A 14,427-nucleotide genomic window follows, 5' to 3' on the forward strand; every position below is an offset into this window, starting at 1 on the left:
ACTAAAATAAACTGCTTAACCATCCCAGAATAATCTCTTCAAAAATTTTGATATATATCTTTCAAATTCATATTTATTGTGCATATATGTGTACACATACACAGACATTCACGAATTTCCTTCTCCCTGCTGCCACATACACATGCTATTAGAATCTTTTTACAGTAATTGGATCAGTTGTATACTGTTTGTTCATATTTTTCCTATTCAGTGATGTTGGGAATGTGTGTCTAACTCAGTATAACTCTTCAATATTGTTTTTAAAGTGTTATGACGTTCCATCATGTGAAGGTATCCCAGTGCATTCCAGCAGTTCACTACTGCACATTTTAAAATTTCCTTTTTTTTTTGCCAGGGAGAACATTCTTATGGCTAAATCCTTTCACATGGACATCTGTAATTATTCCTTTAGGATAAACTTTTAAGTAAAATTAAGCACTATCTTAGCTGCTCCTCCCAGAGTCTCTCATCAAGGATTTTATATTCAGTATCTTGGGTGTTCTGTTACAGAGACCACAGGTAGATGTATGAACATGGAAGAGATCAGTTCCCATCAGCTCTTCCTGAGGAATCTGTCAGAGAATGAGCTTTAGACAACCAAGAAATGTTTGAATAAGTTAAGAAGACCAAGTAATGTGGGACTTCCCTGGTGGCGCAGTGATTAAGAATCCACCTGCCAATGCAGGGGACATGGGTTCGATCCCTGGTCTGGGAAGATCCCACATGCCGCAGAGCAACTAAGCCCGTGTGCCACAGCTACTGAGCCTGTGCTCTAGAGCCCGCGAGCCACAACTACTGAGCCCGCGAGCCGCAACTACTGAAGCCTGTACACCTAGAGCCCGAGCTCTGCAACAAGAGAAGCCACCACAACGAGAAGCCCACGCACTGCAACGAAGAGTAGCCCCCGATCGCTGCAACTAGAGAAAGCCGTGCAGCAACGAAGACCCAATGCAACCAAAAATAAATAAATAAATAAATTAATTAAAATAAAAATTAAAAACAAACAAAACAACCCAGTGCCCAATTCTTGATGTTAGAAAATTGAAAATATATAAAACCCCGGGAACCCTACTCTGCTATATTTCAATTAATTGAGCGTAGTATACTCACATCAACTTGTTTACAAGTTACATGGATTCAAACATCTGCCTCAGTTTTTTTTTTTTTTTTTGAGGTATGTGACCTTGAATGTACTTTGTAACTGCATAATCAGTGATGCATACATTGCACTTCATATGCTTTGGGGTCACTTAACAATTTAAACATTACTTTTTAAAGTCATACCGTGTTTCACAGGTGGGTTTGTTCATGCTCGTTGGTAAGATGATTTCCTTCTGGGTGTTACTGACTATGGATACTGCCTTTCTAATTTTTGTCTTCCTTGCTAATTTTGACAGGAGCTGCTGTCCATTTTTATTTTAGCAGTCTAGTTTGACTGAAGCTGTTGCTTCAGGTTTCATGTTTTGACCGAGTAGCACAACAGTGATTAATAATAAGCCAGAAGGTGCAGATTGCTTATGTTGTTTGGAAGTACTATGGAAGATCACTATGAAATTTCATGCATATAAAACTTTGAAAAATTTGAAAGCTAAGTCAGTTCAGGTTTATTTTCCTCACAAAGTCACTAGGCATCCTGACTCAATGGTTGCTAATTTAAAATATGGTAATTAGTTTATGCATATTAATAACATGAGTTTGTATTGACACTTTTTTGTCTACGTTAATAAATGTGTTCTATAAGAAACATTTTACTAAGCTACTTGGCTAAACTTCTTTAAGGAAAGTGTAAACCAAAAACAATTTTAGATTTAATCAGTACATTTTTCACTTCCATCGACATTAAATGGGAAAATCGTGTCAGTGTATTATCCACATGATTTCTCTTTTTTTTTTTTTTTTTTGAGGCTATTAGCATTTGATGGCCAGGCTGTGCTCATTGATTTTCACCTGTGACAGTTGATTGAAACAGATCAGTTTTACCTCTTGAGAAATAAATAACTTGGACGTTCTCTACATCGTCATTATTTTTTATTTATCTCATAATTTTGTCCTTATCATATGTACTGGAGGGGTTTTTATCCTTTTGCTTACTTTTGATCAAGATATCATTTTCTTTATGATGGAAGCTTCATATATTTCGACCAGTTCCTCACATTGTGAACGTTTCATCACACCATCTTTACATTACGTAGGTATGTCCATTCTGAAATCACTGCCAAGAACCATTTGAATGTTGGACATGAACTCGTTGTTCTGTGGTTTGGGCTATAGACCTAAACAGCTTCTGCTTTTTTTTTTTTCTTCTCCACGTGTAAAATTTAGTTATGTTGAGCCAAATGGCAAGATGAATTTAAATCAAAGCTGAATACATAGTGGATTGCAAACTGAAGTGACCCGAGGTCATTTTTGGTTCTCTAAAGTAGCTTTGATTATTCATCCTTGGCACTAGTCTTTGCCTGCAGCCTGTAATCTTCCCTCCTCAGTGTTGTAAGATTAATGCTGTTCTAGAGGTCTGGTGCATGTTGCTTAAGATTAAATATGGTGCCCTGGGCAGTTAGTTTTAGGGAGTCAGTCAGTACTGTTCATTTAGTTTTTCTGAAATGACTAAATGAGAATTTATTTAGGGCACAAGATGCTTGTAGGTTTAGATCCAAAATTAGAGTCTGTAATATATTGTATCTTCTAAGGGACTTGGAATTACTATGTTAGAAACAAATCTTGTATGCAGTTTCTTTTATCTTCAGGTATTTGCTGCAGTTTGTCTAGTTTGTTTCACTCAAAATAATAGGCATTATTTTAGTTTTGCCAGATTGTTAGTAATGGCTGCATAACACTCCATCAATAAGAAATACAGTAGACCTTATCATCACTTCTTAGTGACATGTCTGTGGTTTTAAAATTATGACCGTTGCTGTACGAAACTTTTGTTGCGCCTGGAAAAATTTCCTCTTTCGTTATATGCTTAAGCTATATTTCACTTATCTCTTGCTGTGTAACTACTTCAAAATGTAGTGGCTTAAACAAGAGCAGTAATTTATTTTGCTTACCAATCTGTAATTTGGGCAAGATTGGGAAGGATTGAGTGGGAGCTGGAGAATAAACTTTCCAGAAGGCTCACTCAGATGACTGGAAAGTTGGTGCTCGCTGTTCCCTGGGAACCCTACTGGGCTGTGGGCTGGGAGCCTCAGTTGCTTTCCACATGGGCCTCTAAAGGCTGCTTGGGCTTCCTGACAGCACAGTGGCTGGGTTCCAAGAGAGAGTGTCCCAAGAGAACCAAGCAGAAGCCGCATGGCCTTTCAAAGCTGGCTTTGGAAATCATGTAGTGTCACTTCTGTGACTTCCCTTTCCTACTCCACCTGCCCTCCCCACATGCATCATTAGTGTTTGTAATGAAAGAAGGTAAAGCTGGATATGGGTAGATGCAATCTTTGCTACAATTATGATTTAACGAATTCCCTATTTTGGGATGTTAAGGTGGTTTCTATTTTTGTCTTATAAACAGTACTACCGTGAGCATTCTTCTTCTCAAAGCTCTTTTGTTCATCACTTGGTTAGGCTAAAATTCTTGAGATAGAACAACTGTGTCAGAAGAAAATAACATTTTTAAGGCTTTGGAGAAGTAACAACTCACTTTGCTACCAGCTAGAGGAAATGTTGAACACTTACTCTCATATGAACTATATTTGAGATTTATCCATTTACCCATGAGCATGCCAGCTCATCTTTGCTAGTCTGCTTTATTTTAAAACAGATTCTTATTCTTCCTAAATTTGCATTTCTTTGCCTACCAGTGAGTGTACATGATTTATTTGCTTGTAGGCAGTTTAGAATCCTTTGATTAGTCGTTTGCTTATTTCTGTAATTTTTTACACTAGAGTGTTCATAAAAGTTATATTGGTAAAAGTTATTTATACCTAAAGATATCGATTCTTTGTAAAAAGTTTCAAATATTTCAAATACTCTTTCCAAGGTTGCGTATTTATTTTGACAGATATGTAGTATCATAAGTTTGTTTTCCCCCATTATTTAAAATTTTCACAACCTGTTGAGAGTCTTTCTAGTAAAGGTAGTAAAGTAAGGATATCATTAGATGAATAGTCTGTCCTTTATCTTTTTTATTTGTTGAAGTCTTAAATATACTTGTGAATGTTTTGCTCTTTCTTTTGTTTTATTTGTATTTCCATACAAATTTCAAAAATGGAATTCTTGCAGCTTTATGCTTTATGATATTTTCTAGTATCTAGTTGGACAAACGCCTTCAGTCATTATATCAAGCCTATGAAATGTGTGTGTGTAATCACCTCCGACATGCTATTCTGTCAAGCACTGTGGCACTCGCACTCAGGTTTCTTGGCTCCAGATTACAAGTTCTTTACCACTATATTAAGCTGCTGCTTCATTTTTTCCAGCGTTTTCTTATCGCTCCATAACAATCTGTAGTTTTCTTTGTGTAAATCATACGTTTCTCTTTTAAGTTCTTTCTTAAATTGTTCTGTATTTTTGTCATTCTTAATCAGAACACATATTTATGTGTTTACAAAAAGACACGTATAAGAATGTCCATAACAGCTTTACTCTTTGTGGTTCCAAACTCCAAACAACCCAAATGTCCAAGAGTAAAATGGGTATATACCTTTTTCTGTGTTCACACCATGGAATATTATACAGCAATAAAATATGAACTACTTGTATACATAACATAGCTGACTTTCACACAATTAAATTGAGGTCAGGCAATGGTAATTTTTCTTTTTGTGTATCTTTGCTGTCTCCCCTTTTTCTTGCTTAATTTAGTGAGTGCTTTATTTTGTTGATATTTTTCAAAGGCAGCATTTTGATTTATCATTTCCCTTTTTTTCCTTTTACCTTGTTAGTTTCTGCTTGCATCTTTATTTTCTCCCTTTGCTTCATTTTGCTTTACCTTGTTCTTTTTTCAGCCTTTTGTGTTGGGAATTTAGTTCACACACTTCTTTCATTTTAATTTACAAATGTATTTGCAGGTCACATTTTCTTCTGATGACTGCTTTATTGTATCCTATAGATTCTTATATATAGTGTTTTTACTATTATTTTTTAAAATTCTGCAATTTTGGTTTGCATTTTTCCTTTACTCAAGGATTGTTTAATAGAGCGTTTTAAAATTTTCCAGGTAGAAAGGCCTTTTGGATTATTGATTTTTTAAAAATTACTTTCTACTTTTACAGCACTGTGATCATTACAGTTATTATTTTTTACTTCATGGATTCTATTAAGGTTTTCTTTATCACCTATTATGTAGTTACCTTAAAGGAACATTTCATATTTAAGAAAAAGATACATTTTCTATTATTTGAGTCTAAATTTTAATACATATCCATACTATCTAATCTTTTACTTATGTTATTTAGGTCTTCTATATCCTTACTTATTTTTGTTCTCTTGACAGTCTTGGACTGAGCGTAGTGTGGTTAAGTCTTCTATTCCTTCTTCCATCTCCTGTAGTCTTCACTTTTTAAAGGTGTTCACTATACTATGTAAGGCATAACCTTCATTACTGTATTCAATACTGTTGTGTATGTGTTGTGAATGGTGGCCTTTGGCATTAAAAAGTGTTGTTTGTTGTTTACTTCTTTTTGGCCTAAATTCTATCCTATATATCAGGAAAAATCATTATGTAATTCTTTGTATATCAGGAACAAACTTTCTGCTTTCGTTTTTGCTTGAATTTGCCTGATTGTGTGTGTATATGTATTGATTTATATATAAAATTTATACACTATGCAATTCGTATTTTTTTGGAGTGTAGTTGTACGAGGATTAACACATGCATAGACTCTTGTCACCACCACAAGAAGGATACAGAACAATTCCAACATCCCAAAGAATGACCTTGTGCTGCTCCCTTTTTTAGGTAAACCATGTCCCATCCCAGTCTCTGGCATTCAGTGATGCCCATATGGTTTTACCTTTTCCAGAATGTTATATGAGTGGGATCCTATAGTATGTAATCTTTGAGACTGGTTTCTTTTACTTAACATCATGCAGTTGAGATTCCTCCGTATTGTTGTGTGTACCGTTAGTTCATTCCTTTTGATCGCTGAGTACTATTCCTTTATGTGGATATACCACAGTTTATTTATCCATGTACCCGTTCAGGGACTTAAGGATTGTTTCCAATTTTTGACTCTTATGAGTAATGTTGCTATCAACTTTTACATGTAGATTTTTCTGTGAACATAAGTTTTCATTAAGTGAAATGATATGCAGTGGCTGGGGCATATATGATAGATATGTGTTTAACTTTTTTTTTTTGGCTGCGTTGGGTCTTCGTTGCTGCATGCAGCTTTCTCTAGCTGCGGTGAGCGGGGGCTACTCTTCATTGCAGTGCATGGGCTTCTCATTGCAGTGGCTTCTCGTCACAGAGCATGGGCTCTAGGCACGCGGGCTTCAGTAGTTGTGGCACGTGGGCTCAGTAGTTGTGGCTTGCGGGCTCTAGGGCTCAGTAGTTGTGGTGCACGGGCTTAGTTGCTCCGCGGCATGTGGGATCTTCCCGGACCAGGGCTCGAACCCATGTTCCCTGCATTGTCAGGTGGATTCTTAACCACTGCGCCACCAGGGAAGTCCCTGTGTTTAGCATTTTTATGAAACTGCCAAACTATTTTCCAGAATGATTGTGCCATTTTGCGTTCCCACAAGCAATGTATGTAGAATTCTAGTTGCTCCACGTACTTGTCATTTTTAATTTTAGTCATTCTAATAAATGTGTTGTGGTGTCTTAATTTGTGTTACTGTAATGATTATGATATTGAACATCCTTTCATGTGTTTATTTGACATCTGTGTACATTCTTTGGTGAAATGTCTGTTTAAATATTTTGTCCTTGAAAAATACTTTTCTTAATGTTGAGTTTTGAGAGTTCTTTATATATTCTGGTAACAAATACTTTCTCCTAGTATGTGGCTTATCTTTTCTTACAGTCACCTCTCCAGAGGAAACATTCTAAGTTTGATGAAGTTGAGTTCATCAATTATTTCTTTTATGGATTGCGATTTTGGTTTATATCTAAGAATTCTTCCTAACCTAAGGTCATGAAGATTTTCTCCTCTGTTTCTTATTAAGATTTTGTGGTTTTACATTTTACATTCAGTTCTATGATCCATTTTGGGTTAGTTTTTGTATATGGTGCAAGGTATGAGTTGAAGTTTAGTTTTTTGCATGTGGATATCCAGTTGTTTATAGCAAAAACTTTTTTCCAAAATTGCCTTTGTACTTTTGTCATAGATCAATTGACTATAATATTTCTGAACTCTCTACTGTTTCCCTTTAGTCTGTGTGTCTGTCATTTTGTCAATACCACAGTGTTTTGATTACTGTAGTTTTTAAAATGTCTTAAAACCATTGTGTGATTCTCCCATCTTTTTTCCCCCCAAATCGTTGTGCTTATGCTAGTTGCTTTGCCTTTACATATAAATTTTACAATTAGCTTGTCTGTATCTACTAAAAATCCTGCTGGGATTTTGATTGGAATTGCATTAAATCTGTGAGTCAGTTTGGGGAGAATTGATATATATATTAACTATCTTGAGTCTTTTAATACATGAACAGAAAATGTCTTTTATTTATATCTTAAAAATTTTTTTCTTACTGTTTTGTAGTTTACCGTGTACAAATTCTTGGCATATTTTTTTAGGTTTATACCTATATTTCTTTTGTTTTTGTTGTTGTAGCTATTTTAAAAAAATTTGTTTTCCAGTTCATTACGACTGGAATGTACAAATTCCAGTGTATACAAATATATCAGATCTTGCTAAAACTCACTTATTAGTTCAGAAGTGGGTTTTTTTTTTTTTTTGGTAGATTATTTGGGCTTTTCTATATTGTCTTGATATCTGAGACTATTTCTTCCATTCCAATCTGAATACCTTTTACTTTTCTCTCCTTATTGTACACTGCCTATGACTTTCAGCAAAATATTGAATTATGAATGATGGGACAGCCTTGCTTAATTCCCAATTTCAGGGTGGGAGGAAGCATCAAACCTTTGAACATTTAGTAGTTAGCTGTAGGTTTTTTTCTAGATGTTTTTGAGATGGGGGAAGTTCTCTTCTATTCCTCGTTTGGTGAGAGATTTTATCATGAGTGGATATTGAATTTTGTCAGATGCTTTTTTGTTATCAACTGATGTGATTGTGTGGTTTTCCTTTTTTAATCTATTAATGTGGTGAATTACACTGATTGATTTTCACATATCAAACCTCTTGAATTCCTGGGATAAATCCCACTTGAGTATAATGTATTATACTTTTAATATATTGCTGGATTCAACTTATATTTTGTTGAGGATTTTTTGCATCTGTGTTCCTAAGGCATAGTGTCTATACTTTCTTTTCTTGTATAACTAACTGTTTTGGACCTTTTTTATGTCTGTAAATGCTTGTTTAATGATACTTCCTTCTGATTGAGCTGTTATATTACAGATTACCTCTGCTTCATTTTTTTGTTTTGCTTGGGTGGAGTTGGAGACTCTTCATTGGCTGAAGTACTTTAATTCTCACTTTTTGTTGCCTTCTTAGAATAGCTTTATATGAAATTTGCGTCCTGTGTTCTGTACATTTTGAAATGTCTTAAATTATTCTGGCATAATGTTCCATGTAGAAGAGATCAGAGGTTTCAGTTGTTTCTAGGGCTCTTAGTTTTTTTTTTATTTCCCTTAGTTCTTTTTGTGTTGTTGTTAGTGATATTTATATATCAAGAAATTTAGCAATTTATCCATAAAATGTGCTACAATTATCTTACCTGGTTCATGCAATTCTTTTTTGTTCATTTATAGTGTTTTATTTCCATATAGAATTTAACATTTTTTGGTGTTCACGTTTCTCATGCTTTTTTTCTTCCTTTCTAATACATTATTTATGAACATTTTCTCAAATCTGAGATTTTAAATATGTATAAATATGTATCTGTATCTTCCATGGCATCTTCTAGATCTTTTTATCATTTGGTGTTTATTTTTTAAATCTTAGATTTGTCTAGGGCTTATTTTCAAGTAGGACAGAACCACCACACACAACTCAGTGTATTAATTTTGGTTAGATCAACATTTAGCAAACTTTTATTACATCACTTTTTGTTTTCAAATTGCATTCAGATGCATCAGGTATTCTGTCAATTTTTTCTCCTTAAAGAGATCTCTCCTGGAGCCTTCTGACCAACTCTGTTATGAATAGGCAGCCTCTGTACCTGGTTATAGTAGCTATCACCCTGGAATCATCCTGGGATTCCCTTTGCCTCTTTCCTGTGTTCTCCTCTTCCTTGGTTTATTTCCTCATGGTGACGGTTGGGAGTATATGAGAGGAGTGGTAGTGCGATAAGTGATTTTGGAAAGGTAATAAAAAGCCAGATCATGAAGGGCCTTGTATGCCGTGATAAGGGATTTTAGCTTCTCTCAAGGGTTTTAGCAACTGCTGAGGATATTTTATAGGCAAATAATGTATTTGCTCTTATGGAAGATCACTGTGGCTGCAACTTGTAGAATAGATGGAAGAAAGCAAAGTTAGACAAAGCCTGCTACAGTAATTCAAGAAAGATATAAGGATGCATTGAAATAGGGCAATGACAGTGTGAGTGTTGTTCTCATAGAAATTGGGTATCAGTTGGACACCTGAGAGAGGAAGGAAGAGTCAAGGAGGGTGCTCAGATTTCTAAGTTTGACTACTGAATTGATGACCCTCATAGTAGGATTATCACGCTTAGGGTAGGTGCCGAGTTTAGTGTTGGATGTGCAATACAAAGAATTGCACTATATCCTGTACCCACATTTACCAGATGTTAACGTTTTACCTTATTTGCTTTATAGTTTCTATCTTTTACCATGTGAGTGAGTGAGTGAGTGTGTGTGTGTGTGTGTGTGTGTGTGTGTGTGTGTGTGTTCCTACCCATTTGAGATGAGGTCACAGACCTGATGCTCCTTTACCTCTAATTACTTCACTGAATATTCTCTAAAAAATAAGCCATCGATTTAAAAATCAAGAAGCTAACATTTATTTAACATAAATTGCTAATCTGGACCGTTTTCAGATTTTGCAGTTGTCCCAGTAATGTTCTTTGACGTGAAACAAAACTTCCAGATCTTGAATTGCAGTCAGTTATCATGACTCTCTAGTCTTCTATAATCTGGAACAGTTTTTAAGTCCATGGCTAGTGGGTATTTGAATGGTTTTGGAATTAGGCACGTGGATGTGTGGGAGCAATGTTAGTGTGGGAAACAGATTTGTGGTTTTGGTCCTTGGACCACAGTGTATAAATTAGAACTGGGAGTTGACTGTGGGGAAATGGGCTTTCTACTGTCGACTGGAAAGGTGGAAACAGATCTATTACTCAAAGGCACCTTGGTGTTGATTCTGTTTTTTACTCCAATTGATGAATTAGTTTATTTGGTTCAGGATCTAGGTGAGCCTGATGCAGAGGTACAGATAAATAGTTATATAGATGTATAGATATATCTCCATCCTTAAATAGAAGCATATACCTGGCTGTGTAAACTCTTCCTGCCTGACAATATAGCACTCAATATAAAAGAACTTCGGCAAAAAATTGAGCTGTTTACATCTACGTTGGACACACAGTGTCACTGCTAGGTGCTTACCTCTGTCAAGGACTCTAGGGAACTTAACGTTCCTGCTCTCTGTAGCCATCTTGCTAACAGTACGATTCCATATTTCTGCCTACTTATATTCATTAACCCTGTGTGTGTGTATTCCATTTTTTTGCATATCAATAGGCACCTGAAGTGATGTATAAATCTGTTAGAAGAGAAAATGACACTAATACTTGTCAACACTTATTCCTCTGTGTTGTATTAAACCTTTAATTAAAGAATGTTATAGAAATATAGGTTTTTCTTTTGTGTTCCATACTGGCTATTTTTTTTTTTTTTTTAACATCTTTATTGGAGTATAATTGCTTTACAATGGTGTGTTAGTTTCTGCTTTATAACAAAGTGAATCAGTTATACATATACATATGTTCCCATATCTCTTCCCTCTTGCGTCTCCCTCCCTCCCCCCCTCCCTATCCCACCCCTCTAGGTGGTCACAAAGCACCGAGCTGATCTCCCTGTGCTATGCGGCTGCTTCCCACTAGGTATCTATTTTACATTTGGTAGTGTATATATGTCCATGACACTCTCTCACCCTGTCACATCTCACCCCTCCCCCTCCCCATATCCTCAAGTCCATTCTCTAGTAGGTCTGTGTCTTTATTCCCGTCTTGCCACTAGGTTCTTCATGACCTTTTTTTTTTTTTTTCCTTAGATTCCATATATATGTGTTAGCATACTGTATTTGTTTTTCTCTTTCTGACTTACTTCACTCTGTATGACAGACTCTAACTCCATCCACCTCATTACAAATACCTCCATTTCATTTCTTTTTATGGCTGAGTAATATTCCATTGTATATATGTGCCACATCTTCTTTATCCATTCATCCGATGATGGACACCTAGGTTGCTTCCATGTCCTGGCTATTGTAAACAGAGCTGCAATGAATATTTTGGTACATGACTCTTTCTGAATTATGGTTTTCTCAGGGTATATGCCCAGTAGTGGGATTGCTGGCTCGTATGGTAGTTCTATTTTTAGTTTTTTAAGGAACCTCCATACTGTTCTCCATAGTGGCTGTATCAATTTACATTGCCACCAACAGTGCAAGAGGGTTCCCTTTTCTCCACACCCTCTCCAGCATTTATTGTTTGTAGATTTTTTGATGATGGCCATTCTGACCGGTGTGAGATGATACCTCATTGTAGTTTTGATTTGTATTTCTCTAATGATTAATGATGTTGAGCATTCTTTCATGTGTCTGTTGGCAATCTGTATATCTTCTTTGGAGAAATGTCTGTTTAGTTCTTCTGCCCATTTTTGGATTGGGTTGTTTGTTTTTTTGTTATTGAGCTGCATGAGTTGCTTGTAAATCTTGGAGATTAATCCTTTGTCAGTTGCTTCATTTGCAAATATTTTCTCCCATTCTGAGGGTTGTCTTTTGGTCTTGTTTATGGTTTCCTTTGCTGTGCAAAAGCTTTTAAGTTTCATTAGGTCCCATTTGTTTATTTGTGTTTTTATTTCCATTTCTCTAGGAGGTGGGTCAAAAAGGATCATGCTGTGATTTATGTCATAGAGTGTTCTGCCTATGTTTTCCTCTAAGAGTTTGATAGTGTCTGGCCTTACATTTAGGTCTTTAATCCATTTTGAGTTTATTTTTGTGTATGGTGTCAGGGAGTGTTCTAATTTCATACTTTTACATGTACCTGTCCAGTTTTCCCAGCACCACTTATTGAAGAGGCTGTCTTTTCTCCACTGTATATGCTTGCCTCCTTTATCAAAGATAAGGTGACCATATGTGCCTGGGTTTATCTCTGGGCTTTCTATCCTGTTCCATTGATCTATGTTTCTGTTTTTGTGCCAGTACCAAACTGTCTTGATTACTGTAGCTTTGTAATATAGTCTGAAGTCAGGGAGCCTGATTCCTCCAGCTCCATTTTTCGTATTCAAGATTGCTTTGTCTATTCGGGGTCTTTTGTGTTTCCATGCAAATTGTGAAATTTTTTGCTGTAGTTCTGTGAAAAATGCCATTGGTAGTTTGATAGGGATTGCATTGAATCTGTAGATTGCTTTGGGTAGTAGAGTCATTTTCACAATGTTGATTCTTCCAATCCAAGAACATGGTATATCTCTCCATCTATTTGAGGAAGTAAAGCTGTCACTGTTTGCAGATGACATGATACTATACATAGAGAATCCTAAGGATGCTACCAGAAAACTACTAGAGCTAATCAATGAATTTGGTAAAGTAGCAGGATACAAAATTAATGCACAGAAATCTCTTGCATTCCTATACACTAATGATGAAAAATCTGAAAGTGAAATTAAGAAAACACTCCTGTTTACCATTGCAACAAAAAGAATAAAATATCTAGGAATAAACCTACCTAAGGAGACAAAAGACCTGTATGCAGAAAATTATAAGATACTGATGAAAGAAATTAAAGATGATACAAATAGATGGAGAGATATACCATGTTCCTGGCTATTGTTTTTATTTTATGTCTGTAGGACCTCAGCTGTGTAGACTAGAGACGTGACCTCTGTGTGTGCAGGTTTGCTCAGAAGTTCATGCCTCCATGCAGTTGTGACTTTCACTTCTAGTTATTTATTGCTACGCTTCTAGTCATGTGATGGAGGGGTTAAGAAGCAGGCTTTGTCATCTGCCTGGCCTGGATTTGAATTCAATTTTGTGAATTGGGGCAAAGTGCTTAGATTTTCAAGATTCCTTTTCCTCTTTAAAATAGGGATAATATTATCAACTCTTCATAGCTTCTTTTCAGGTTTAAATGAGATCATACATATTAATAACTTGGTGTAGGGAGCAGCACAAATTAAAAATGCAAAAGCAATAGCTGATATTATTTTATTTTCTGCCATCTGTTTGCTTATTACAGTCTATTGACCCTCAGAGTTGACTGCTCTATTTATTTCATGTTTTCTCAAAAAATATTCTAATGTCTCCCACAGGATTTTGTTTCTACAGTTATCCGTTTACTGGACAGCCCCTCGACATCCATCAGGGCAAAATCCTTCCTGGTTCTTCTGTATATTTTGATTCATAACCACGAGATGCTGCTGCTCAGCTGCCAAGCACGGTAAGATTTTCTCTGACAGTTTCACCAATGACTTCAATTTGACCCCTGTTTATTAGTTTTATTAGTAGTATTTCTTGGCCCCTATGTACCTGGTATTCAAAATTTTTTTCCTAGATTTTTCCAAGGGTTTAAATGTTTCACTTGTCACCTCAGCTTGGAAACACTGAAGCAGGGTGTTGGGAAGTGCTTGGAGTTTCCTAGATCTGAGTACAGTCCAAGGCAGGGTGTTAAAGTTGGTTCTGGTTTACATTTTTTTTTTAAAGGGAAATGTTTTAAATTTATTTATTTATTATTTATTTTATTATTTATTTTTGGCTGTGTTGGGTCTTCGTTTCTGTGCGAGGGCTTTCTCTAGTTGCGGCGAGCAGGAGCCACTCTCCATCGCGGTGCGCGGGCCTCTCACTATCGCGGCCTCTCTTGTTGCGGAGCACAGGCTCCAGACGCGCAGGCTCAGTAGCCGTGGCTCACGGGCCTAGTTGCTCCGCGGCATGTGGGATCTTCCCAGACCAGGGCTCGAACCCGTGTCCCCTTCATTGGCAGGCAGATTCCCAACCACTGCGCCACCAGGGAAGCCCTGGTTTACATTTTTGCAAGGCGTTCTTGACTGGTGGTTTGGTGATAGTTCTCATTTGTGTGAGCTTCTGGAATGAGTAGCTGGAAGCCCAGAGGAGCAGCCTAGAAAAGCAGAGGAGGAGGCAGGGCGAGGATCAGGAGTACAAGGACTGGCAGACCTCTCACTGTCTCTGGGTC

General features: G+C 36.5%; 1 protein-coding gene across 5 annotated transcripts in view; it reads left to right on the forward strand.

Moving 5' to 3' along the window:
* The window catches only part of ULK4 (unc-51 like kinase 4), a 529,164-nt gene that overhangs the window by 118,610 nt on the left and 396,127 nt on the right, over nt 1–14,427 (forward strand). For all 5 annotated transcript variants that reach the window (XM_061195276.1, XM_061195278.1, XM_061195279.1 and 2 more), the window contains one exon: nt 13,550–13,677. In XM_061195276.1, coding sequence (XP_061051259.1) covers nt 13,550–13,677 — 128 coding nt within the window. The remainder of the gene's footprint in view (nt 1–13,549; nt 13,678–14,427) is intronic.

The sequence above is a fragment of the Eubalaena glacialis genome, chromosome 7 (genome assembly GCF_028564815.1).
Source record: "Eubalaena glacialis isolate mEubGla1 chromosome 7, mEubGla1.1.hap2.+ XY, whole genome shotgun sequence".
Taxonomy (NCBI): Eukaryota; Metazoa; Chordata; class Mammalia; order Artiodactyla; family Balaenidae; genus Eubalaena; species Eubalaena glacialis.